This window comes from Aplysia californica, unplaced genomic scaffold (assembly GCF_000002075.1).
Source record: "Aplysia californica isolate F4 #8 unplaced genomic scaffold, AplCal3.0 scaffold00210, whole genome shotgun sequence".
Taxonomy (NCBI): domain Eukaryota; kingdom Metazoa; phylum Mollusca; class Gastropoda; order Aplysiida; family Aplysiidae; genus Aplysia; species Aplysia californica.
In genome coordinates, this window is record NW_004797480.1 from 686,959 (window position 1) to 714,683 (window position 27,725).

The 27,725-nt window shown below is 38.8% G+C and overlaps 1 protein-coding gene across 1 annotated transcript; it reads right to left on the bottom strand.

Moving 5' to 3' along the window:
• LOC101851411 (glutathione S-transferase P 1) lies at nt 1-25,199 on the bottom strand. Its single transcript, XM_005099345.3, has 8 exons — nt 24,913-25,199; nt 17,753-17,788; nt 16,582-16,682; nt 13,431-13,518; nt 6,414-6,517; nt 5,652-5,708; nt 3,319-3,372; nt 1-883 (listed from the first exon to the last, which is right to left on the bottom strand). Coding segments are annotated over exons 1-8 (630 nt in total). The 5' UTR covers nt 24,914-25,199; the 3' UTR covers nt 1-694.
• Between the last annotated feature and the right edge of the window lie 2,526 nt (nt 25,200-27,725).

The window sequence follows — 27,725 nt, forward strand, 5'->3', positions numbered from 1 at the left end:
TAATTATTAGATCAAGTTTAATATTTTAAAAGAGTAAAAATATCAGCACATTAATTAAGTAAAAACAATGTAAACACAACTCAGAATATAAGAAACAGCTGAAAGCTTCTATCTAAAAGGCAAAGTCTCTGAAAGGAGCCCTGAATTTAATATCCCTCTCAAACAGCTGAGCAGGTGAAGGGCCTTGAAAACTCCCTTGAAAATGGACAATTCAAGAATGCTCCTGTGGAGATTTGTACCTTAGCCATTTGCTCTGTAGTCTAGCACCATACAACAAAATTGATGATCTATATTCACAGAGTAAAATCTCTAGACATAAATCATCTTGAGCTAGTTGCTAAAACAGGCTCAACAACTCAAGTTTGGGAAATCCCAACAAGTGGCATCAATATAAATGCGGCACTGAAACCTTCATAGATTTAAAATATTGATGTATCAAAAAAAAAAGGAGCATAGTGAATGTAGTAACAGCCATACTTTATATTCTTAACCATATTTCCATTTCATACTTGAAAATGAGATGAAAGAAAAAAAAATAGATTCAACAACAAATGAGAAACATAATATTTGCCCTTGGATTGAGAAACAAATTTCTCTTATATATAGCACAAATCTGGTAACAATGGCCACTTAGGGCTTCCCTTCAAAAGAGAAACGCCTAACTACCACCAAGCATTTAACTATGTAGCTATTTTTATTGTTTTCCATTTCCATTAATGGTTCTCTCCTTGAAGGCTTCAGTCTCCCTGTAGGCTGCAATACCAGGGCGGTTCAAAATGGCCTTGTAGAAGGCGCTCAAAGCCGGGAAGTCGTCCAGACAGTTGGGGGCCAGCACCACGTTGATGTCAAGGAGATCAAACAGGGCATAGTCAACAAAAGACCGCTGCGGACATTGAAAAAAAAATATATATATAAACCCTCATAATTCTAATCAGTTTTAAATCTTTGTCTCTAACGTCAAGACAAAAAAGTCAAAACAGTTTTTGTTAAAACACACAGTCCAGCATTGGTAATGCCCAGCTTGTCAGGGGCCCCGTATTCCAATTCTTCTGTAATATAAGTGTCATGATTCATTTTGTACTAAGGAAATGTCAACTGAAACTAAAATGTATTCATTTCCACCTCAAAACAGCAAAGCAGTAACCAAACCTATATCTATATAAATATATAAATATATAAATATATATATATATATATATATATATATATATATATATTTAATATATGTGAGGCAGCGTGGAGAAATCAGGTGCTCGTCAATATAATCAAATTGAACAAATTGGCATTTTTCTGCCAGTTTGGCAATTTTTATCAAAATTTTTTATTTGGGCTTAACACCCTTTATATATATTTAATAACCCATTTCTGTGTGGGTTTTACGGAAAAACGTTGAATAAAGGCACAAAAAATGTAAATTATCAGTTTCCACGGACTCTCATGCTATGTAAATAACCAAATTTTGGAAGCCATTTTCTCGCATATTTTACCTTTGAAACCCAGCGACCCCCACCTCCTTCTATCGCAAATATCTCGACATGTATTCAAGATAAATGGATATTTTTTCATCGAAAACAAGGCAAATGTTCAAGCTTTAAGGTGAACCAATAACTTCACATGCCCAAAAATTGACAAGTGCCTGATTCCACTGCATTGTGACACACATATATATACAGTCAAACAGTGTAAGACGGAATCACAAGGGAGCAAGAAAAAAATTCCGTCTCAGACATTTTCCGTCATAAACAGGGGAATTTAGGGGGGGATTCAAAGGCCCAGCCGCTGGGATCAAGGATCGCTTGTCCGATCAGCAAAGCAGTGGTCAAACTTCACACCTCTCAACAGCTATCCTGTCTGATACTGACATGTGTCACTCTTACTTAGCCAATTACCACCAGTGCCTGCCTTTCATAGGACCACTGTTTGACCTATTAAAAACAGCAACATTTGAACATCTCCTTTGCTTCCACCCTTAGCCCCACCCATCGGTGTCATAAGCACAGTCAACCAATGCCACCCCTCACTGCCATCATGTAACAAAGATTCGAGGAACTCTTTTCTCAGCTGGCCGTACAATCCAGGCGGCAGGCATTGGTGAAACTAATTTCACACCTCTGGCTACCCAGGAAAGTTTCCGTAATGGCTCGCTACTGGAGCACTCTCATGGGCAGTCGTGAGATTTCACACCCACACCACCCTGACCATCTGCATCTCTCAGGGCTCACATGATGGGGTAACATCAAAACCTCCTTGGGTAACATCTACCCCCAAATTGCACCACTACTCCCCTTCCTCTCCTAGCGGCATGGCCATTGAATTAAGTTTAGAGCCGGCGGAACCAAACTTGCGAGTTTTGTTTCAAATCAGGGCTGAGCAGGCAAAACATTTTTCGTCTTGGACAGGTGAAACCCTCGGAAGGGAGCGGATTTTTCTTTCTGTTTCCGCGTCGGACAGGTTTCCGTTTTATACAGGTAATTAAAGAGGAATATATCAAGGGGGGAGTGGGGAGATTCCGTAAAGATAGGTTTCCGTTTTATACAGGTTTCCGTTAAGGCAGGTTCGACGGTATATATATATATATATATATATATATATGTTCTAAAGTAGCAACTGTAAGTGTAAGGCAAGTCATGCTTCTACTTCTTTTAATATCTGTTGGTCGCAACATCATCCCGCAACAGGATAAACTCTCCATCTGCCAAAGCAGTGACACGAAACCATTGATAACATGAAAGTTAAAAAATATAAAACAAAGAAAAAAAGCTATGACTGAGACCTCAATTTGAGGAACTCCTAATTTTCAGTTTTAGGCATGTGTATTTGAACCTAGCAAGTTTGAAACCATTAGGGCTACTACAGTCGAACCTGTCCTTTAGTTTTAGTAAGTGCTTTACGGCACTTGCAACACAATAAGGTTATGTAAATGCCAAGGAATAGAGGTGTTACAAGAGAGTAACAAACACAAAATAGAAGTAGGGGAGATAAAGATGAAAGATGTTTGAACCTGTCCAAGACAGACATTCAGTGTTGATTAGAAACCTCATAGAAAGTGTCGTTATAACATTTTAAAAACCTGCAAAGAGGGAAGTGGGAAGTAGTTATTTGTACAGATGATTGTCTTGGACAGGTGGTGATTGGAGTAGGTTTGCCTATTTTACAGGATACCCATTGAACAGAAAAGTAAATAAAACAAAACAACATTACAAGAAAGAGTGACACATATCCGAGCTATTCTAAGCCATCAGAAAACAAACATTGATTTAGACAGACTGATTGAATAGAAAACAAATTCTTTTAAAAAAAACCATAATTCTCTCTCACCTTGTTTCCAACAGAGAAACCAGATTTATCATCACCATGCTTGGTCACAAGTTTCTAGAAAGTACAAAAGAACGAAAGAAATGTCAGAAAAATGCCAATAGAAATTTCTTTGGAGTATATCAAATGCAACCTGTCCCCAGCTTTTATAGGTAGGAACACTAAATATTTCCCCAAGTAAGTTGTTAGTAAAACCCCCACTCCACACCAACAGGATAAGTTGTTGGGTTTGTCTTTATTAAAACTCTTTTTGTTCAGGTTAAGCATTAAGCATTAACGTACTTGAGCCTATTCCCGTGTATTTACTATGAGATGAGCCGCCAGCCCAGCTGCCGAAACCCATGTATTTACAGGATGTGCTTTATCAATCGATATCTCCGGTGTTTTTCAGTTACAAGCTACAGGAAGCGGTGAGCCAACAGTTGACCCACTTGTTTCGTTTCATTAATGAATTGGTGAAATTATGTGCGATACTTTTTTTAGCTGTAATAGATGAAGCCAGTTACCCGCGTATTGCGCTAGATGATTTTATCATAAATTGGGTGTTAAAAAAATTGCGTAACCCCTAGACATTGCCATTCCAAAATATTGGTAAAATACAAACTATTCGGACAAATTACATGTCGTTTTCTCTTTCTGTGAGAGAATTTCTGTCTTTCTATTGTTGCATTTTAAAAATGACGATAGCTTTCAGTCTTTTTGTGGTCAACGATTCAATATACCCCAAAGCTGTCAGGCTGCAATAGTTGTTGGGTGAAAAATAGCTCAGGCTAATGTGAGTTAAGAAGATAGTATGTGTGTTTAAAGTATAGTGTGTAATCAGTCATGGCACCATGAAAGAGACTTGTTTCGGCACTGAATAAAAGTACCATAGCAAAGAAGTACGTTTGTACACACTGAATAAAGGGGATTGAAATATCGTACTCAATAATACAACTTAATTTGTTCATGTTATGTTAGCAAGCCTATTGTTAGTTTTGCTGCCAGTGGACACTTCCATCTCCCCTCCCCTCCTCTCTCTTACACATACAGTCAAACCTGTGTAAAACGGCCACCCATTGTCAAGGAGAAAAGTGGCCGTATAACACAGGTGGCCATCTTAGGCAGGACTGATCAAAATGAAGAAGGCAAACCATTCTCTGCTGAGGTCCAAACCGGGGTCGATCTCAGGCTTTGGACTGCCGTAAGGCGAGTTCAAAAGGGTGTTTGTTTTCTTTTGAAAAAGGGGGTGGGTGATGTAAGAAAGTTTGGGGTTTTTTGTTGTTTTGTTTTTTGGTAAGCTTGTTGCCGAGTTTGTGCAAGGGTAGAATAAATGAATGTGGGACAAAGACCAGTGCCGTAGTAAAACAAACACAGAGGCCGCCACTACTCAGAGAACGAGCAACACTTCTGTCACAAGTTCACGTCAACGTCCATTGTTACTTTGTTACAGATTAGGTCAACAAAACAGTGACCAGTCACCTCACATACGATTTGAGCATGGGTTGAGGGCGTGGCGTACAGGTCGTGACAGATCACACACTTCCCTCACCAGGAGTTGAAAATTTGTTGTTACCCATTGGTTAACTAGGGTAAACATTCATTGGAGGGACTAACAATAACATCAGGTGAACGGATTATGACAGCCAGTCCACAGTGTGAGGGGCCGATTCAAAATTTATGACAAAGCGTCGGGCAATGAGTGACCACGCCTGGCCGCCTGAGGCAGATAAATTTGACAGTGGGTTGATAAAATAAGGTGGCTGCGGCTGCGTTGAACAGGTAACTGTTTTACAGTTAAATAATTAAGAAAAAATGCAAAAAGGGAAATGGAAAGTGGCCGTTTGTACAGGTGGCCGTTTTATACTGGTGGCCGTCATGGCAAGTTCTTCAACTGTATTAATTAGATATAACTAATATTCTTCCTGTCGTCGCCATTTTTACTATTACTACAGTGTTAAAATTAAAATATGAGCACTGGAAAAGATTTCGTTGTGTCTCTTGATTTTGTAGCCCTGATCGTTACGTTGAACTTCAGATGAGTTGGGATTTTATTCACTCCCCCACTGACATCAACTCATCCATAGTCGACTATGGTATCCTAAAAAAAGGCGACCACCAAACAGCTGTTAATGAAGGGGGATAAATGATCAATTGATTCATCATCTCTTAAAATGAAGCAACTAACATGTGGTTACATCCCTTTTTTCATAATTGTAGGGAAAATGGCATATCGTACAAAATGAATGACTGATCAGTCCTGAGATTTAAGCACTCGGCCGAAATTCGTTTGCAGATGTCAGTCTCCTGCAGGAAAATGTATGCATTTTAGCAAATTTAATACAATTTGTACAAACCTCAAACGGCAGCAACTGTTTAGGCAGATCAGCCACATATGGTTCTTTGCCATTTTCCTGAAAAGGACATCAAAACAGTAGGGAAATTCAAAGAGCAAAACAAAACGAAAATTACCAAAAATGGAGTTGAATAATACTTAGGCTTATATTAATTCACTAAACAGGGACTACATGCATCTTTGGTTCCACATTGTATTCTTCACATCACTTTGACTTACACACCAACATTTGTGTCAAAGGAGAAAGGGCAGCACGGTTAAACCACTTAAACATGTACTGACATATTTTACACAATTGCTAGATGCAAAGGCTCAGGGTGTACACAAATGCAAAGTAAAAACACCTGTAGTCCAGTTTCTGGTACAGTATGACTCAAACATGGCTTAAAAAAACAAAAAAAACAAAGACAGAGTTCAAGTTCAAGCTCCTCGGATTTAAGCTTTATTTGTAGACTATATTATGAAGAGATGCCAAAAGAAACCATTTTCAATAAGTAAGTACCCAAGTAATAAAAAAGATTACATTTTATAAATGGTCATGCTTTTTTTCTCCACCCTTTTCAGAAATTTGTTATAACACAACGTAACAAAAAGCCAATTAAAATCAAACCAATCATGTGATATAAATATGACATGTATGTTTAGCTTCCCTCTTCAAGAGGCACACTTAATTGTTGCCAAATCAAACCTCCTGACCCCTTACATATATGTTCTAATAAAAGCAACCATTATGTCCATGATATAACTCATCAGACATCCTTACATAGTTCTTGTAGATCATAGTCACATATTTCACTCTCAAGTCCTCAATACCCTCAGTTATCATGTCAATATAGGCAGCCTCCTCCTCATTAGACCCGTACAGACCTGACAAAATAGAAACAAGACAAAATAGAATATAGCTCAATGACCCTTCTGAGTAACAAATAAAAAGCGTGCATTCAAAAGCGTATGTGGCACAAAAAACAATCCATACTCTGTATTTCTCCATTTCTCCTTGTATGACTCATTCACCGACTCTCTTCCCCTTTTTTGTTTTAGTAAACATTTTACAGGAATTGCTACACAAAAAGGTCAAATAAGTGTAGAAGATTAGAGGTGTTACAAGAGAGTAACAAACACCAAAAAAAAGGAGAGATAAGGATGATAGATGTTTGAGTACCCACATCAGTGTACCCGCCAACCACACACATTCTCTACCATATATATACTAAACACATAATAAGGTAACCAGATGGACAAACATAGAGCATATTCATTAAATAAATGAAATAACTGAAGGAACACAGCTTCTTAGAGTTCAAGTGAAAATTCCAAAGTTCCCACTAGAGCGAGTCAATGCAATAACTGCCATCTTTGCCATAAGCAAATAAAAAGGCAGTAAGTCAGCACACACCATCCACCAGCACAAAAACAGAAAAACTGACACGACATCATCACAGGCAACTAAAACACTGAGCAAGGTATTCTTTACTACAAAGTCTTTGAAAACACTTCAGGGGTTTCAATGACACACACACACACACCCACACAGACTGATATAAACAGACTGGCAGACAGACAGACAGACAGACAGACAGACAGACAGACAGACAGACAGACAGACAGACTCACACACCCACACATACACACACACACAAATACATATTTCAGCAAATAACGAGTACATCAGTATAAATTTCATACAGGTGAAAAAAGACAGAAGAATTATACAAAAAAAATGAGTTTTCTGACATGCCCATAACCCTTTCAATCCTGGGCCTTCATACAGGGTAATGAGAAATACGCTTAACTAAATCATACCCTTCGCATAGACATTATGTTTTTTTTAAAGTTGAATGCAGTCTGCAGCCTCTTGCATGCATGTAGTTAAGTGATAGCAGTCATGTGATATGGACAGAACTGATGGTGTTCCCATAACCATCTCTTTAGGAAAGAAGTGAAGATGATGACAAGACGATCAGTAGTTCAGAAACAAAAGTTGATTAAAAAAGCACAATAGAAATGGCAGTAAAGGTATTGTTAAAGGGAGAGAAACTAAGAACACCTTGCACACACACAAATCCAGCAACAGACTCATGTGAAGTTCTCAACCCTTCAATTTGTCAGTCATAGCTTCAATCATAAATGAAAGATAAGAGTCCATCTTATTCAGACAAACATTGGTATAAGATGAGTTTTAAACGCCTTTCAAATATTGTAAGGCTATTAACAGATAGCAAATCCAGATTCAAAATCCACCTCCGCACTATGGAGTCAATGGGTGGGGAGCCTTCAGGAATTTTCAAACAACTCGCGCTTAAAATGCCTCATTGGGGACTCAAACCAACCTTACCCACACCATAGTCCAACATGATACCAACTGAGCTATCAGCACACCCTCAGTCTGAAAACACTTATGAAAATTATTTGTTTGCTGAATGCACCTGTTATTCTACCAAACAAATGAACATCTCTCAAAAACAAGCCCCACAGTTATGCCTCAGTATCAGTATTGCTGCCAAATCCTATGTTATGAATCAACAACTCCCAACCACTGCAAACGTAAAGACCTCTGACTATCAAACAGCCATGTGAATGGAGGATCTTAAGGCATGGTTAATGAAACCAGTTAAAAATAGTAAAACTTAAGTGCAGGAGAAGGATTAAATGGACACACAACAGAAAGTGAGAAAGCCATGAAGAGAATAGTGGTACTTGAAAAAATATGTGGAAAATGATAGAAAAAGTAACCGATTTAGATTTTGTTACTGTTGTTGCAAAGAAAATCACACATAAACAAAAAGTAGGAGTTTACTTACATTTAGAATTAGCAAAAGGTAAAATATGTATGTATGCACAAGGCGTTATAATAAAAGAGCTGAAGAAGTTACTGCCTAAAACAGTGAAAGCACAGATGAAGTAAAGAGAAAATATATTTTTCTAGCAGTTTACAAGTATTCTCAGTTAACATATTTGCCTTTTTTTCTGAGATGCCCACAGATTTTCATAAAGAATCATAAGGAAAGAAAGTATATACAGGGTTCCCACTCATCAAGGAGAAAAAAAATCCCAGTTTTTCCCCAGATGTTGTAACCATTTTCAAAGTGATTTTTTTTTAAAGATGAGAGCTAGGAAGAGGAAATGAACAGAAATTAATGCAAGACAAAAATTGTAATATAGTCATGGACAGTCCCTTTCCGTGAGGTGCTGTCAGTGTCAAGGACAAGGGTTACAGAATAAGCAGTATAACCGTTACATAAACAAATTTTTAATTTTTTTTTTAGTAGAGGGTTTTACAGCGCTCGCAACTGCATACGGTCATATGAGCGCCAAGGGGTGGGTGTCAACAGAGAAGTTCTTACAGGGAATCGGACTTACTCTGCTCACCTCTCCAGCTTCAACAGCACAAGGTCTGCTTCGACTATATCAAGGCACCCCGGAAATAGCGGGTCACAAGAGTGTGACAAACATACAAAAGAAGTAGAGGAAAAATGACAATAGTAAGGGTTAGGAAAGAAAAAGCAGCAGTTCCCTGTTGCAGATCAGGCACAGTTATGAGCGTGACATGATGAATCAGCCCATTTACAATTCTACTGTGCTGGAACAAAAAATGTCCCCCCTTTGGGAATGGCCTAAAGAAACTACCATAAACAAATTACAAAGGTGTGATGAAAGACATCTCCACAGTCAAGTTAGAAAAAAAGAGGGGGCGGGGATTCAGGGTTTTTTTGGCTCTTGGTTTGACTCTTGCAAAAGCAATAATGAAAAAATTTTTAACCGACAGTACGCATCACAAGCCTTTGCTGATCTTAACTGTACATCACTGCACAACACACCGTGCCTGCATCGCAGCTGATTGTTTCAAGCTTCAAATTTGATAGTTTTTTGGAGCTTTTCTTTGGTTTAAAATTCTCTCATTGGTCTAGGCTGCCACCCACAACGCATAGGCGCAAGAATTTTTCTAACAAATTGTCAAACTAAAGTTGGCCTTACTACTTACTAATGTTTTTCTAAGGGCCAAGTGTTATTGGGCGACTACAAGGGCTCTGTGCACAGAGGGTGTTAAGGTTAGCTGCACGTGACGTGTAGTTTAAAAAGTTTTAAAATCTTAATGATTCCGCCAAATTCATAATTGTTCGCCTTTAAGCGCAAGGGGGCTATCCCAGAAAATGCTGTTTTGAGAAAATCGAAGGTAAAGTTTTTGCTCCTGGTTCAATTCCTTTAAAAAACAAGGAGAGTTTTCTACCAAACAAATATACATACCAATGAAACGAAACTTTTCCTATAGGTATGTCAATGCCCACTTTTAGTGTAAGTCTAAATTTCTGGAAACCAAACAAATATACATACCAATGAAACGAAACTTTTCCTATAGGTATGTCAATGCCCACTTTTAGTGTAGGTCAAAATTTCTGGAAACCCGCAAAAATCTGGGTATGCCCACTTGTCCTTAAAAGCGACCAATTATGGGCAGCCCTTTGACTTCCCGGCTTTCTCTTGTATATTACTGTTTTCATTCATTTTCAGTGTTTTCCCTTCTTGTGGGAAATCTGAAAATGAAATTCCCAGCTTTTCCCCGTTTTCCCAGTTGAGTGGGAACCCTGTATATAAATCTAACTTGTATCCCAACCTTGTTCACAGTGTTGATTCACAACAACAGAAAATATCAAAATGTTAATTCACAACAACAAAACATAGCATTAAGCACATGCGACAAAATAGGAGAGAGATAATAGAAGACAACATCGCCACTCACAATCTTGAGCGGGAACACCCTCATTATTGAGTTCAGCTCAGAATTCAAGACGGCTCAAATACCTGAAGCCAAAAAGGGAAACCTCTGACAAAAACAAAACAATAACTAAACATACCAGCAACCCGTGACTTACCCCACTCAATAAAACACAATTTTTTCCCCATTTCTCCGTTGAGATTTTTTAAAACAGTAACATTACCATTTCTCACCTTATTCAAACAGTTGCACGTTTAACTTGACACAAATACAGAGAAATCAGATAATGTGCAAAAATAGAGCATACAAAGTAACAACCAACAAATTTTATCAAAGCTCATTCATCCTGGGGTATTTTTTTGTTTTTTTAGTAAGAGTTTTACGGCACTTGCAAAACAATAAGGTCATATAAGTGCCGAAGATTAGAGGTGTTACAAGAGAGTAACAAACATAAAAAAGAAGGAGGAGAGATAAAGATGATAGTTGTTTGATAGGAAAGAAGGAGCAAAACACACCAGAGCACCCATCCGCCAACCACCCACTTTCATCCTGTGATAACTACTTTAGAGATTGATTAAGAATAGATGAGAAAATAAAATGAAATTACATTCAAACACTTGCATGAGATCCACTGACAGAAAGTGCTTATAATCACTATCTCTAATGTTTTTTTCAAACATGCAAGCAGTTTAGTTTTAGTAAGAGTTTTACGGCAATTGCAACACAATAAGGTCACATAAGTGTCGAAGAATAGATTACATGTTGCAAGAGAGTAACATACACAAAAAAGAAGGAGGGAAGATAAGGACGACATAAGTTTAATCGGAAAGAAGGAGCAAACCCCACCAGAGCACCCACCAACCACCTACATGTAAGCAGTAGTTCAAGCACATGTAATACTTTTCCTTTTTCATGCCTTGCTTTTCTTTATCATATTTATGAGTCCATTGCCAAACCAAACACAAATTGTCACTTCAAAGGCAGAGCAGAGCCCTTGACCCAGTGGTTAGTCAAGAAAAAAGAAGGAATAAAGAAAGCAGAGATGGCACAACAAGGTAGCCTAGACATAAGTGATAACAGAACATAGAGGTAACACAAGCAAAGATGTCCATGTGTGTTTATATATTATGATAATAATATCTAAACTGTGGATCTATTTTTAAACTCCCCATGCTCCCGAATTTCTTTACAGCAAGAGGTGAATTACTGATAAGTACTCTTACATGGTCACTTATTCTAGTACACAGTATATATATGTTCAAAAAGAAAATCCGCTCAAGATTTCCTACCCAGCCTCAGCCTTTACAATGATAAAAAAGACAAGAGACAAAATTTCCTGTCTCCAAGAAGAGACTGGCTTCTTAATGGAGAGGCAAACACAAAGGCCATAAAAGTAATGGTTATCTGCTTATTTTCTGTACTCACTCATCATCAAATATCAAATATCTAATATTCTAAGCCTGGTTGTTTCAAACTTGTAGGGCCTTCAGATATGATTCGAGGATGGCATAAAAATTGTTCACTTTGATTTTCCCGACTCCAGTGAAAAAAGGCTCAAGATACTGGAGACCCTGAATTGCAAAGGAGCACGAAAAAAATTCCATCTAGGATATATTCCTTCTCGGACAGGGGAATTTAAGGGGGAGGGGGGCTACAGAGGGTAGCGTGGTGGAACCATGGGTCACCTGTCTGATCACAAGCAATGGTCAAAACTTCACACCCTCAAAGTCAAAGTGCTATCCTAGCCTATATGGGTATGCGTCAGTCTTACTTATCAATTATCCCAAATGTTTGCATCTCATTGACTGTTTGACCAATTAAAAACAGAAACGGTTAAACGTCTCCCCTGTTCCCACTCTAAGCCCCATCCATTAACGTAATTATAAGCACAAGCACCCAATACTACCCCTCCCCTGAGTGTAACATCGATTAGAGGGACTTTTTTTGTTGGCTGGCCCCAGTAGACATTGGTCAAATGAATTTCACAAGGGAAAATTATGCTGGAGCACCACTTGAGTACTTTCACAAGCAGTGTTGAGATTTCACACCCACATCATCCTGATCAACTGCACCACACAGGGTTCACATTGGTGGGGTAACAACTACCCTCAAATTACACCCCTTTCCCCAAACTCTCACTTGGCAGCGGAGCGTTAAGATTAGAGTCTGCGGAACCAAATTTGGGAGTTTTGTTACAAATTAGGGTTGAGCCGGAAATGTACTTCTAGAATTCTTGTCTTAGACAGGTCAAAAGCCTCCGAATAGAAGGAAGTTCTCTTCCCGTTTTCAGGTTGAGCAGGTTTTTGTTTTATAGAGGTAATTACAAAAGGAGTGGTTGGGGGGGGTTGCCATTATGACAGGCTTTTCTAAAGGCAGGTTCAAATGAATAATCTTATTTCAAACCAAAAAAAAGTTAAGGGGTCTCTGCAAACTTTAGACAACACAGGCCATCCAGCACTTGCTTGTGCAGTGTGGGTGTGGGAACCAACAGAACCATTGAATTACCAAACTATTGAGCTGCATCCAAATAATGGAACATTTTAAAATAACTAGACATTGAGATAAGACCTTGTTAAGAAAACTAACTCTGAGATCAAGTGGACAGAACAAAAAGAAGAAAAACAAATGGACACACAGTTTTCTCAGAGCACCATACTACTACTCCTTGGTTTCTTCTTACTGCTGTCTTTCAGCCACACCCTGATCTTCTGGTAGGAAAGATCTACACCTAGATCTAGCCTTCTCAGACCAGGTCACACATCTTGAGACAATCAGGAAGGCAATCAATACAACAGTGACAGTCCATAAGGTAAACAGTTTTTGAAAACAAGTTGCGCCTCCATCAACACAATTTAGATCCTTTTTTCAACCCTGCCTATAATGGCGAACCCAGGCAGTGAGATTCTTATATATCTCAGCAGAAAGACGAAGATACCCCCCAAAAAAATATCTTTGCCAGATGGGAATCAGACTCATATCTTTTGTGTGTATGCTGAAAAGCCTAACTTAACATTTAAAACGCAGACACCAGAAAGTAATGGAAAGTCCCGGGGACAGTTCACTTACCATGCTTACGGCCCAGATATCTGAGAATGGCATTAGACTGTACAAGGCTCAAGTCGTTGTCTTTCAAGCACGGCGTTTGGCCAAAGGCCTGTGTTTTAAAGACAATTTGACATGTGTTAAGTTCCTGAAGTAGGTATAAACTGATAATAACATATCTAAAAATACTGCAATGAACTCTCTGTGATATGAAAAAGGTTTAGCATCTTGTATCTTGCTGCTGTACCCAAAAATTGATAAGACAAAACAATACAGTGTATTTCCATTTATTTTTTAACTTTTTGAAGTTCAATAAGAACAAACTACCAGAGAAAGATGGCTAAATATGACTGGTTTTATGCTACTTTTATATTTTCTAGAAAATGACTTTTAGAATGGCAGAACTGTAGTGCTTAAGACAAATTTTACCTTCAAATACAATGCATTTTGTAATAGTTATAAACTATAATAAACTGTTACTAGGTAAATTCAGTATAGATAAATGTACGATGAATAAAAAGTTATCTCTTACAATTTTGACTTTCCATTTTGCCTAATGTCAAAGCTTGTGTATGTCCTATTTCTACAGTGATAAATAAAACATAACTTGAGAAGAATAAACAACAAAGAATTACGGGTGTGCAAGTCCAGCATTTTCAACTCAAGTCCCATTAATTGTTAAATATTCAAGTGAGTACTTTAGTATATAAGCCTACTCAAATCCTGAGCACAGGCTCAACGTGTTATTTATTGATGCCAAAGCTAAGTTTAACCACCCTCACCCCTCCTTTCTTTCCCTACATAATTATGTACCTATATATATCTTTTGATCCTTGTTAAATTTGAATTGCATATTGTGCTACTCACAATAATTATACAGGGCGATACAAAAAAAACTGTACAACTTTTTTTGTTAATATTTTCCTTCACACTGAAGTTTTGCGTTTCAAATTTGTTCACAACATTTGGAAGTCAAAAGGAATTTGCTTGTCTGATATTCATTTTAGATAAATCCACAGAATAGTATTGCTCTACATAGCGGGTAAAAAAACAACCCATTTTCAGCTATGTCCCCATTTTTGTAGCACGGCGCACTAGTTCCCATTAGGCCTACCACTAAAAATTCCAACAATTGCGCCATATTGCAAACTACAGTGGTCTAACATGCCAACAGCTCCTTTGCAGATAGTTTTTTTCAAGTTTCCTTTGCCTGCTGAGATCGTGGTTAAGATAAGTAAAGAGCAGAAAGCTTTTTGTATTGAACATTTCCTCAAAACCAACTCATTTCATAAGTTTTGAACAAGGTACCGAAATATGTTAAAGTGCCCTTAAGGCCTTCTTTGATGTCAAGGGTGGAAGTGGTCCATTAGTTAGGACCTGTAGAGAATCAGACCTAAAAATTCCCAGACAAAACGACAACTTCAGGTCAAACAAACACGTCACCAGGGTGCAGAATTCAGTAGATGAGCCCCATGAGTGTCTGTCCATAAACAATGTCTGCAGCAATGTCTTTCCTTCATCTCAACAGTCCGCATTCTCAAGGCAGATCTTCATCTGCGACAATACCATTTTCCTGTTTGCAAAGCTATCAGGGAATAGCAATGTGCTCATGATTCCTTGATCGTCTTGAAAAGCATGAACATTTCCTCTATGACATTTGGTTCCTTAGCAAAACTTATAAATTCACCTTTCAGGTTATATCAACTCTACAAATGCTGTCTATTTGGGCAACAACTAAAAGGTGTACAGTGTGGGTGGCTTTGAGTACTCACGGTTGAGTGGATCCTTGTGTTTGGCCACCACTGAACATTACGAACGGCGTGTTAAAATGTATCGAGTCCAAAGGAGGACATAGACTATTGGTTCTCGGAATTTCAGAATTCAAAAAATATTTTTTTAACTCTATAGGAGAATATTATTTACAGGTTACAGGGATGGAAAGATCAGACTTAAAAAATAAAAGGAAAGAAAAAAACAAAACCAATCAATTCATGACTTTCCTTACAAAATCTTTTAAATAGGTACATTTTGCATTCATAGGTGTTTTTTATTAAAGTAAAAGCCATTTCCGTTTTCGAAAATAAGTTTCTTCTTTGTGAATTTTATGTCAAATAAATTCCTTTTGAATGAATTATTATATCTGTTCCAAATTACAATATTCTAGTACAAAGTTTGTGCCAGATATTTAGAAAAAAAGTTGTACCGTTGTTTTTTTATCACCCTGAAATTAACAATAACAATAACACAAAAACAGAAAAGAGAAATATATGTAGCATTGTGGTAACATTAGGAACTCGTCATACTAATCAAAATAATTAAATTAAAGAAACCAACATTTTTTTGCCCATTGTGCAAATTTTATCCACTTTATTAATTATTTCTTTTTAGCTCAACACTTTTATATCCATTTAAAAGCATTTCAGAGTGGATTTTTCTTAAAAACATTTACAAGATCAAAAGCACTAAAAAAGGTGTAAATTTGCAGTTTCCAATAACTCTCAAGTTTTGGAAGTCACCAAACTTCGGTGGCCATTTTCTCACTAACTTTACCTCTGACACCATGCGACCCCAACCTCCTTCAATTACAAATCTGTCCACTTTTTTTCTTTTCAAGATAAATGGGTACTCTTATTATCAAAAGTAAGACAAATGAAAAAGTTTTATGATAATATCAATAACTCGACAGACAAGTCCAAAAGTTAACGAGCGCCTCATTCTACTATGTCATGATATGTATAATTAAAAACAGTAAAAACAACAAACAAAAAATATTTTAATTAAAATTTCTGAGATGGTTAGAATAGTATATAATATAAAGAAAAATGAGAAAATGATGAAAATAGCAGTCTTTGTTTCTATTGAATACCACTGGGTGAAAAAAGTAAGTAGGCCTACTGATACTTAAGTCATTACTTGAGCACTCAGCAGTATAGGATTTGAGCAAGTACTTGAGGATTTAAAAAGTACTCAAGCATTTCAGGGGCTACATGTACTTGAGTGGACTTGAGCACACGCACACCCCTAACAAAGAAACATGATTTCTCCCAATGACTGTTCAAAGATACCTATTCAGAAAAGATTAAATACCCGATTTGAAAAAGAGTCTGATTAACACATTTCACCTGCCTCAACAAACAAAACCAAAAAATTTTAAAATAAAAAATCAGTAACCAACCATCTGTGACTTCCACTCCTTTGCCCAGTTTTCTCTGCAGTTGACCTCATCGTAATCAATTCCATTGTCTTTAAAAAGATATCTGGTGGCTTCACCCCTACCTGTAAGATTGTAGTAGTAGAAATGTTAATATGATAATTGAATTTATAATATGTATGGTATACCTTTAACTTGACAACTATGAGCCATAGTAAAAAACAAAAAAATCAGTCATACACTCTTGCGTACTCTACAGGAAAAAATATAATGTAGGCCTGTAGGTCTACTGAAAAAAAACCCCACATAACCTACCTATAATAAAATATGTGAGGCAGCGTAGTCGAATCAGGCTCTCGTCAAAATAATCAAATTGAAGAAACTTGCATTTTCCCCAGGTTTGTTAATTTGTATCAAATTTTTGTTTTTATGCTCAACACCTTTCATGCCCATTAAAGTTAAAGTACTCATTTCTGTGTGGATTTCTCTGAAAAACGTTGATTAAAGGCACAAAAAATGTAAATTTTCAGTTACTCTTAAGCTAAGGAAATAACTCATCTTTGTGGCGGTCCTTTTCTCACTAATTTTACCTCTGAAAACAGATGACCCCCACCTCCTTCTTTCGCAAATATCTCGACTTGTATTCAAGACAAATGGACATTTTTTTCATCCAAATAAAGACAAGTGAACAAGCTTTAAGATGATACCCAAAAACTCTACATGCCCCAAAATTAACGAGAGCCTGATTCCACCACGCTGCCTCACATATTACAAAAGTATGGATATGAAAAGAAAATAAGATTTCCAACATACATGTGTAGGCCTAATATATTCAAATCAAGTAACCTACAAAAACAAAACAGATTTCCAAAGTATATTGCTCTACAAAATCTTAAGATTATTTGGAGGCATTATAGGCATCAAGATATTCGAAGAATTGCAATAGAAAAAGCTTGACATATTGTGAAACGTAAAATCTTTGACGTCAAATTTCTCAAAACTAGGTACGGCAGGCCCGCAGAGCAGATACAACTTTGTAATTCTATGGAAATGAAAAGTCAAGTCATTGCAGCACATAGATTCTAGAACTAGAAATCTTTTGTGGCGAATCAAAATTCAAGATTCAACTTTCTTGTAACAGATAAAACTTCTTACAATTATATTAGAATAGATTCTAAAAAGTATGTACACTTACCTCGCACATTAAAGTAGATGAGCTGGTATTTTCCCACTGGATAAAAAACAAAACAGATCATAAATTATTGAAGACCTTCAACTCATCTTACAAACATCTTTAAAAACATTTTCTGAAGGAAAGTGAACACATGATATAAAATATTAAATCTTTGAGCAGAACCTAATAAATCCATTTAAATCTAGATCTATATTTTTACAACAATAATTCATTTTAAAAAACCTGGAAGAAATTAAAACTAGAAAGGGCCTATATATATAAATCTAGATCTAGATTCTAGTTCTAGTGCAGCTAATAAAGAGTTCAACTCTAGAAAGAAATATAAGTCCAATTAAGTTCTGTCCCTTTTTTCCTCCCACCAGTGGCGGGGCGTAGTGAAGGGCTAAAGGAATCATGAGCCCCACCCACCTTCCAACTCTTTCCCTCCGTAAATGAATATTTCTTCTAATAAACGAGATAATCAGTTGAAACCGTTAGAACTGTTTCAGAATCTTCCGCCTCCGCCTTTAGTTGCACGCGGTGAACACACACACTTGCTCGTTTATCCAGTCACTGTAGTCACCGCTTACAACGATAGTAACCTAACAGCCAATCAAATGTGTTTAGGGCTCAGCAAAGAATGAGCCCATTCCCACCGTCGTTTCTTAATAATAATAATAATAAATAATAAAAAGCATTTGTATAGCGCATGGCATGTCTCCACTCGAAAGCAAGCTCTATGCGCTTTACACTATATTATTTTATTAATACCCCAGCAGACCACAGAACACTCAGAAACATTTTCAGCTTCCCGGGAAGCATACAATGCAAGCAGCGGGTTAATTAAGCCCGCAAACACTAACAAACTGACAAGATCTTTCACTGTCTATAGCTGGGAACAAATTTTCACTGGGTAAAGTGAGGAAAATTTGTGTCAAGTGCCTTTCCCAAGGACACAACGTCGGGCCCGTGGCTCGAACCCCCAAACCCGCAATCTCACGATTACGAGTCAGGTAGCCTAACCACTAGGCTTAATGAAACTCTTCTTGAAAAAAAGTTTAAAAAAGCAAGCGAGAGCCTGTGGAAACTGTTCTTAGACAGGGCTTGTCCTGTGCCAGCCCAGACAATGGGGGTAAAGTTCATGACACACTTTCTTCAGAGACCCAGTAACCAAAACACGCTCATGAGCCCACGTTTTAGGAATGCTTTGCTTTCTGCAACCCCACGGCCTAATCCAGTTACTATTGTATGTGTGCGTTTGCATGTTTAATTTTTTTTTGTTGGCAAGAAGTGTTTTACGGTGCTCGGAACTGCATAAGGTCATATGAGCACGTTTGCGTGTGAGTGTGTGAATGAAACATATAAACACATAAAATGTCCTCTGAACCAAGGAAATCCTTTGAACTCAACGGTACCTACCCTCATATCTCAGCCCCACCCACATTTAGAACCACCCACTGCAACTGCCTCCGACTCATTTTGACTAGGCTATACTACAGATCTAGATATGGTGTGAGTGTGTGAGTGTGTTTGTATGTGTGTGTGTGTGTGTGAGTGTGTGTGTGTGTGTGTGTGTGTGTGTGTGTGTGTGTGTGTGTGTGTGTGTGTGTGTGTGTGTGTGTGTGTGTGTGTGTGTGTGTGTGTGTGTGTGTGTGTGTGTGTTTGAAAGCGTCTGTCTCTCTTTGTGTGCATGCATGCGTGTGTGCTTGCGTGTGTGTGTGTGGTTGTTTTTTTTTGGTAAGTGTTTTACTGCACTCGCAACTGCATGTGTGTGTGTGGGTGTGTCTGTGTGCGTGCGTGCATAATTCGTGCATGGGTTTTTTTTTGGTAAGTGTATTACTGCACTCTTAAAATATTGAATTAGGTCATATGAGCATGTTTGAATTTTGCCAGGGTGGCGGCCGAAGCTTACATTGTAGCCTACACTAATCTACTACATGATGTATCTAGTATCGATTTTAGTACCACGTTGAAAGGGTCTTTTTAATGTGTGCCCAATTCGCACACGAGACCTCCAAGATTTTTTGCTCCTATTCGAGCTGGCTATAGATCTAGATAGATCTAGATAAGATCAGGGGTGTGGCTAAATGACAGGAGTAAGACAGTAATAAGAATTGAGCCTAGGAGTAGATCCCTATACAGATCTAGATTCCAGATCTCGGAAATAGGGGTTAAGGTTTGAGGTGGGGGTAAGAGTACGGGTAAGGGTAGGGATAGGGATAAAATAAGGGTAGGGGTAGAGGCAAGGGTAGGGGTAGGGTTAGGGTCAGGGTAAGGTCTCTTCTTTATTGGTGAGAATAACCTATGTCTCGTCTCACTATTCTTACCCCCTCCCTTGTTTTACCGGAATGACCCAAAAGGGAACAGGGCTGAGATTACCGGGGCTGATGCTCCACAGGATCGTGTTGGTGTCCGAATAGACAGATCTAGATCTATTCACAGTCAGGGTTGTCAAGTTGGAGCCAAATCCCAGAAATCGCGTCTTCTGGCCTGGAGAATTTCATTTGGTTCTCTGGCTCTTTTTTTAGCTCCAAACTCCAAATGTTCAAGAAGAAGGGGACAGAAGAGGCAAGAAAAAAAAAAGAAGAAAGAAGAAAAGAAGAAAAAATGAAAATAAAGAAAAGAGCTTGGATTGCTTTAAATTATCGAAGTGGTTAGCCGATTTTAAACGGCTAGCCTGAGAGTCTAGCCTTACTTAAGTACGGCTAGACTGCCAGTCTAGCTGTACTTAGACCTAGGTTTGGCCCTATCCACTTAAACCTGTTGAGCCCCCCGGGGTAGTGCCACTGACTGTAGTGTCTTTAGGCCATTCCCAAAGGGGGGGGACATTTCTCATTCAAGCACAGTAGAAGTGTAAATGGGCTGATTCATGTCACGCTCATAACTTGTGCCTGATCTACAACAGGGAACTGCTGCTTTTTCTTTCCTAATCCTTACTATCGTCATTTTTCCTCAACTTCTTTTGTATGTTTGCAGAGCTGTTAAAGTACTTTTTAAAAAGTACTGAAGTACAAATTTAAGTACAATCTAAAAAATGTACTTAAGTACAGTAAAAGTACTTTCCTATAAAATGTACTTGAGTACAAGTACTTTTTTAAAAAGTACTTATGAGTACATTTTGAGTACTTTCTGCTAATATGCTAAAACACTTCAGCGCTTAAGCAAAACATCATATTTTATAACTTATCCAGTATATTTGACAAATTAGGCTATTTATTACTAAAAATATAAACAGTATACAAAGCATTTGAATATACAATGTACGCACTGAACGGTGGAAATGGTCGGTGAAATTTAACAAAAAACAACCCAAACGAACAGACGCAACTAGTGGGTAAGTGATATTATGAATAGAAAATGTTTGAGCAAGACAATGTGATCAAATGTAAGTCTGTCCAAGAGGTCGGAAAGTTCTACAGAAAGAGTATCCAAATTGAAAAATGTAGAAAGAAAGTTGCTCTTAAGAAAACATAAAATTGATGAAAATGACCCGCATAGAAATGGAAAAGTGCATTGAATTCTTCATTAACAAATCCTCAAGGAATCAATGTAGCCTTAAGCAAAAACCACCCAAAAGAGTTTAAAAGAAATTTAGGCAGCCTAAAAATTGTTAGATACACATTGAGAACACAGTTTCAGTTTCAATTGATTATAGTGGTCTGACAGATTTTGGTCACACTGTGTAGTCCACGGCGCCAACGGCAAACCAAAATACAATAGTTTCCTAGAGTCTAGTAAGTGTAGTGTAACCAAAGATTCTCTACTGCAGTAGTCTCCGCCTAAGATCCCAGTGCTCGGAAGCAAGGAAAATATGGGATCTTAGCTAGGCTTTCTCAGACTGAGAAAGCCTAGGATCTTAGCCAACGAAGCCAAGGAAGAATCTACAGTGACCCATGAACTGACGTGACCCCTGGGTGGATTTATGACATATGGCAAGCAAAGAGTGGTCGACCTGATGACCAATTACAGTGGCATGAGGCATGCCATAAATAATATTATATATACACACTCATTAGCCTATCGTGAGTCTTGAGATCTTTATCTATGTTTATCCAGTTGCCCCTCTCCTTTACCTGTCCAACAATTTTAGCTTTCCATCTCTGATTGAGTCCCCCCCCCCCCCCCCCAACCTCCTTTGTCGTTACGCGCCATTACGATGTGACCACACTAATTAAAATTCAGGTTGTCTCGCAAATTCAGGAAAAACTGCTTTCAATGGTCAGGGAAGAGTTCACAGTTTGATGTGATCCCGCCTGGAGCGAACTTGTAGGCCATACCCAGCCAGGGAGTGATGTAAGTTTAGGTGGTGAGGTCAGATGCGAGTGTGATGTTTGGGGAAAAGAAACGCATCGGTCAGTTCACACCTTGGTGTGATCCCGTCTGGGGCAAACACTGTACCGTTTCAAGGAGTTTTACAACGCTTGTGATCACATTCACGATAGTGGCTGATCTTTGAGGCGACGGGCCGTTCTTTGATCTCAACTTTTAACTCTTGGCGGTTGATCGGGTTTTTGTTCCGTAAATTATGATCTGAAATGCCTGCACTTACCCTTTCATTAAGCTACCAAAGTACTCAAAATGTACTTAAAAAGTACTCAAAAGTACTTTTATAAAAAGTATCGGAGTACAGTAAAAGTACTGGTTTAAAAAATGTACCGGAGTACAGTAAAAGTACCGAAAATTGTAACGTAAGTACAAGTACCGGAGTACTTGTACTCCGTTACTACCAGCTCTGTATGTTTGTCACTCTCTTGTGACCTGCTATTTCCGGGGTGCCTTGATAGTCGAAGCAGACCTTGTGCGGTTGAAGCTAGAGAGGGGAGCAGAATAAGTCCGATTCCCTGTAAAGACTTCTCTGTTGACACCCACCCCTTGGCGCTCATATGACCTTATGCAGTTGCGAGAGCCGTAAAACCTTCTACTATAAAAAAAAACAACAACTGTTGAGTACACAGGTCTCATTAGATCTAGATCTAGATCTAGTAATTATTCAGGTTTAAAATACATGCAAGTCAGTAAGGCACCTTTTGGTTTTGTCTGATCAAATATTTTAAGCATTACAAACTAAAAATTTCATTTACAATTCAGCCATCAATAATAAATACGGCTAGCCTGATTGTCTAGCCGTCCTAAAAGTACGGCTAGCCTAGCCGTCCTAAAAGTACGGCTAGTCTAGCCGTCCTAAAAGTACAGCTAGCCTAGCCGGCTAGCCTTAAGGTACGGCTATCACAGTGTAGAATTCTGTGGTTTAGGGTGAACGCAAAATTTGTTGGCCTAGATCTAGGCTATAACGGTGAACGCGCACCGGGTGAGAATAGCCAAAAGACTCGCCTGCACTATTCTCACCCCGGCTACACTGTGATAACAGAAAAATTGTAGAATTCTGTGCCGTGAACAAACGTTCCATTACAACTGTAGCCTACTAAAAGCGTACAATTTTGTCTGTGGGCAGTGGAGAGAGAGAGAGAGAAAGAGAGAGAGAGAGAGGAGTAGCGCGAGAACTTCCGGTCAAAACAAAATGGCGACCCGCGTAGTTCGGCTCGATTCGAAAAGTTAAATAGCCGTAGCATCTTTGTAGACAACCAAATTAATTTACTTTTGTGTTTTAACATCATTTTTTAACTTTGTTTCGGTCAATTTGATCGTCCTCACCGATAGACAGTATTCAGAAAGAGACAGAGAGAGAGAGAGAGGGGAGGAGTAGATCTTGCGAGAACTTTCGGGCAAAACAAAATGGCGACCCGCGTAGTTCGGCTCGATTCGAACAATGAAATAGCCATAGCATCTTTGAAGACGATCAAATTAGCTTACTTAATTGAGCTATAACGTAATTTTTTCCCCACACAATTTAACACCCTCGCCCATTTGGTCTCAATAATTTACAACGAAGTGATTATTCGGACTCGAGTCCGAATATGAAAAAATGTTATTCGGACTCTGATTCTTGTCCAGCATGACATCACTTCCGACTTCCTGTGACTCGTGAATCCGGCTTCCTGTCCTGCCTCACTCGTGACTCGCCTCAGGCTGAGTAGAGACCTGGATCACTTCGGGCAAAAAGGCGTTTTGTGCAGGAGCCGAGTTTTAATCTTATGATGAATTTGAGGCCGGCCTGAAAAATTATAGCTCTTCTAATAAATGTTTATTTGTCAAGAGGTCATCAGAAGCAATTAAAGATGGCTTGTTAGCGTGTGTCGGGGTCGGATGGGCGGCCTGCACACGTGTGGCTGTGTGCGTGTCGGGGAGGGTGGTGGGGGGGGGGGCACTATCGGTCCGGGCTTTGAACGTCGCATACGCGTCAGTCTTTTTCCCCCCGGCAACTGATCATTATTACAATAATAAGATAGTCTTGGCGTAGATCTACGTAATGAATTGTGCGCTGGTCTATGGAATCAAAAGTTGCCGTATGCTCAGCTCTACACAGCAACACAACTTTTTTCTTGGTAAACAATCGAATGACACAGGCTTGTGTATTTGAACGAATGGTCTTTATTCTTTTACACAGCTCATAATATGCAGGTGCCAGGTGGTCTGCTAATCTTCAATTTTACCTTTTTTCTACAACAAAGAAAGTAGGAAACGTGGGGGGGGGGGGCGTATCAATGAGGCGGCGGGCATTGGATCGGCAGATAAGGTGTGAGGGAAACTAAAAAATGGCGGAAAATTGGAAGCACTGAACGTTAGATCCATAGAACGAAGACACTTCCTTTTTTCCGGACCCGAGTCCGAATAACATTTTTTCATATTCGGACTCGAGTCCGAATAATAATTTTTTTTATTCGGACTCGAGTCCGAATATGAAAAAGTGTTATTCGGACTCGAGTCCGAATAACGACGGCCAATTTACAACCCTTCAACTGTCGTGCGTGCAAGAGCATAGGTCTTGTCCTCGTGCCTTTTTACGTTCCTAACGCTCTCTGTTCCTTGAACTAATCTAGATCTAGATCTAGATCTAGACCTCTATGATAAATAATTTATTGTGTGCAGAGAGGCCAGCATCATCAGTGTGTAAACAACGAATGGTCCGGCCGGTAGGCCTAGCTGGTCCCACACCCCGCTCAGTGTCGAGAGAATCAAGAAATCTAGATCTAGAATCTAGATCTAGATCTAGATCTAGATCTAGACTCTAGAATCTAGATATTGGACAACATGATCATTATCTAGGCCTAAGGTAAACTTACTGATGAGGCAATTTTACAACGGTGGGACGTTGAGTAGAGACACAACACTGTCAACTGTCAACACGTCTGTGTCTGCCGGTGTCGAGACGAGAAAGACTGGCGACTGGATGATTAGAAAGACTTGCGGAACAAGATTCTTGCTTGCCAGGGCCAAGCTCGCCTTCAAACTTCACAAAACCTTTTCAGTTCAGCAGACGAGACGCTTGGCGCTTTTTTTTCACCTCTTGTTAAGTTGTTTCCAGTTTCCAGCCTGGTTTTTGGCCTCTGGCCCTGGTCTGCTCTGCCTACACCTAGGCCTACACAAAGCTAACCAAATAACTGAATATTACTCTCTCTCTCTCTCTCTCTCTCTCTCTCTCTCTCTCTCTCTCTCTCTAGTCTCCTGCCACCCTCTTTCCCTCCCTCTCCATCTTCCTCTTACCAACCGGGTGTCGAGCGTGTATGTGTGTGTGAGTGTTAATGTGTGTGTGTGTGTGTGTGTGTGTGTTAATGTGTATGCGCAGTGTGTGTGTGTGTGAGTGTGTGTGAGTGCGAATGCGTGTGCGCGCGCGTGTGTATGTGTGTGTGTGTGTGTGTGTATGTGTGTGTGTGTTTGTGTGTTCTCATCAATCAAGGCAATAATTCATATAATTTTAATCCATGTTATTCTGTTCTCGTCTTCAACCAATTTGTCACTTAGCAAGAACTCGTGACGTTTTGGTAACAATGAAACCAGGTTGAGAAATGCAGAAAGAGAGAGAGAGAGGGGGAGAGAGAGAGAGAGAGAGAGAGAGAGAGAGAGAGAGAGAGGGGGGGGGAGAGAGAGAGGGAGAGAGAGAGAGAGAGAGAGAGAGAGAGAGAGAGAGAGAGAGAGAGAGAGGTTGTCATCATCCATGTGTAAATAATCAGTAGGCCCTATGATCATCAGATTCAAAGACAAGTACAACATGTAAAGGAATTGGTATCTTAGCATTGTAAGGACACACACGAAGAGTCAAGGAAAAGGTGGCAACAAAATATTCGGGCTGTTCAACAATGTACAGAAAGCCGGAACATAACAATTTTGTTAATAACTTTGGTTACCGGTACTACATTTTTTTTTACTAGTAGTAGGCTTAAATGCAGACGAAGCATCCAAATCAGCCCGTAGATCCAACTCTTTGTTGACATCACTGATGCGACACAGTGATATCATGAGACATTATTGTAATACTGTTATATAACTTATCGAGTTTAGTATTAGTAGGCCTTAAGTGTTTTACGGCACTTGCAACACAATAAGGTCATATAAGTGCCGAAGATTAGAGGTGTTTCAAGAGAATAACAAACACAAAAAGAAGTAGGGGAGATAAAGACGACAGACATTTGATAGGAAAGAAGAAGCAAACCACACCAGAGCACCCGCCAACCACCCCTTGTAACTCAAGACTCTCTGTGCCTGAGTGATACCCTTCATCTAGTATCTTCAACTCAAGTTGGCGTCCCATTACTCGGCGAACAGGGAGACAGCAAAATAAATATTGCAAGATAGTAAATTATAATTGTGTAACCATACATGAGATGACTCAAGAAACCCTCAAGTAGTCTGATACGGATACTTCTGATTCATAGACAGAACACTTCTAAAATGCTAGAGTAGTTAACCTGCACCCCCCCCCCCCCAATAAACAAACAAACAAACAAACAAACAAAAACAAATGCACACAATCCCAAAATATCGTGTTTAGAAACATTTAATCACAAAGTTCTATCTATCATTTTTTGGCTTTTTTGGGTTACTGAGACCACGTGGTCAGCAACCAAGTTTTAATGTTCTATCTGCTCTATCAAAACTGTAACATTATTTGAAGAATTGCTTTTTAAAAATTAAAAAATTGACATGTTTTGAAACTCCGTTTTTTTTTTTTAATTCCCCATATTAGATCTAGGTACTGAGCAGATCGAACTTAGTCATTCTAAGGTAGCGAACTGCTGTTAGTGTTATTCTTCTGTTTTTCTCTCTGTTCTTTTTCTAGTTTAAAATGTTTTCGAAAGATAAAAATAGTCACATATCAGCGCAGCTTTGAATAAAATTATGATAATATTGTCTAATGTCTTTAGCAACAGCATTTCCAAATACTTAATATAAATCGGCGTACTCGTAGAATGTTGAGGTATCAATCATCCCCCCCCCCCCCCCCATTTTAGAAATATACGATACAAAATTGGTCTATTTGAAGAACTCTTGAAGATCATTTTCGACTTTGACTCAATTTCATTAAAATTCAATCATCAGGCTGATGACTTCTTATTTTAAGTTAATTTTCTACTTCCATGATGCACAAAGTCTTTTCCTGATATTTCTGATGGCAATGGCAAAAGGACTCGGGTAAAGAATACAACTTGGCAATTTTATTAAATTTGTCTAAGAAGAAACTATCTGTTTTTAAAAAAAAAATTAAAAACAGCCATGTAAAAATAATTTATTACGCGAGTTATTGTGGTAGATCATGATTTATCCAGCGAGTGAAATTGCCAAGTTGTAATCGACTTCTTTTAGGGGGAGGGGGAGGAGGGTGGGGTGGAGAGGTTTCAAAAGGAAAAAAACACTAATCCTCACGTTGAAAGAAAACAAAAACCCCGAACTGCGTAGCGCACACACACACACACACACACACACACACACACACGCGCGCGCGCGCGCGCGCGCGCGCGCACACACATACACATACACACACACACACACACACACACACACACCTACTCAGAGGAGTTAGATAGATACAACATACATTTATATGTGTGTATATGTACATATGTAATGTGTGTGTGTGTGTGTGTGTGTGTGTGTGTGT

Excerpts from the sequence above, each read along its gene's own strand:
- LOC101851411 (XM_005099345.3), bottom strand. Across the intron at positions 5,709-6,413 it reads CTATGATCTACAAGAACTAT|GAAAATGGCAAAGAACCATA; the intron begins GTAAGGATGTCT and ends TGTCCTTTTCAG. Across the intron at positions 884-3,318 it reads GTTTCTCTGTTGGAAACAAG|CGGTCTTTTGTTGACTATGC; the intron begins GTGAGAGAGAAT and ends CAATGTCCGCAG.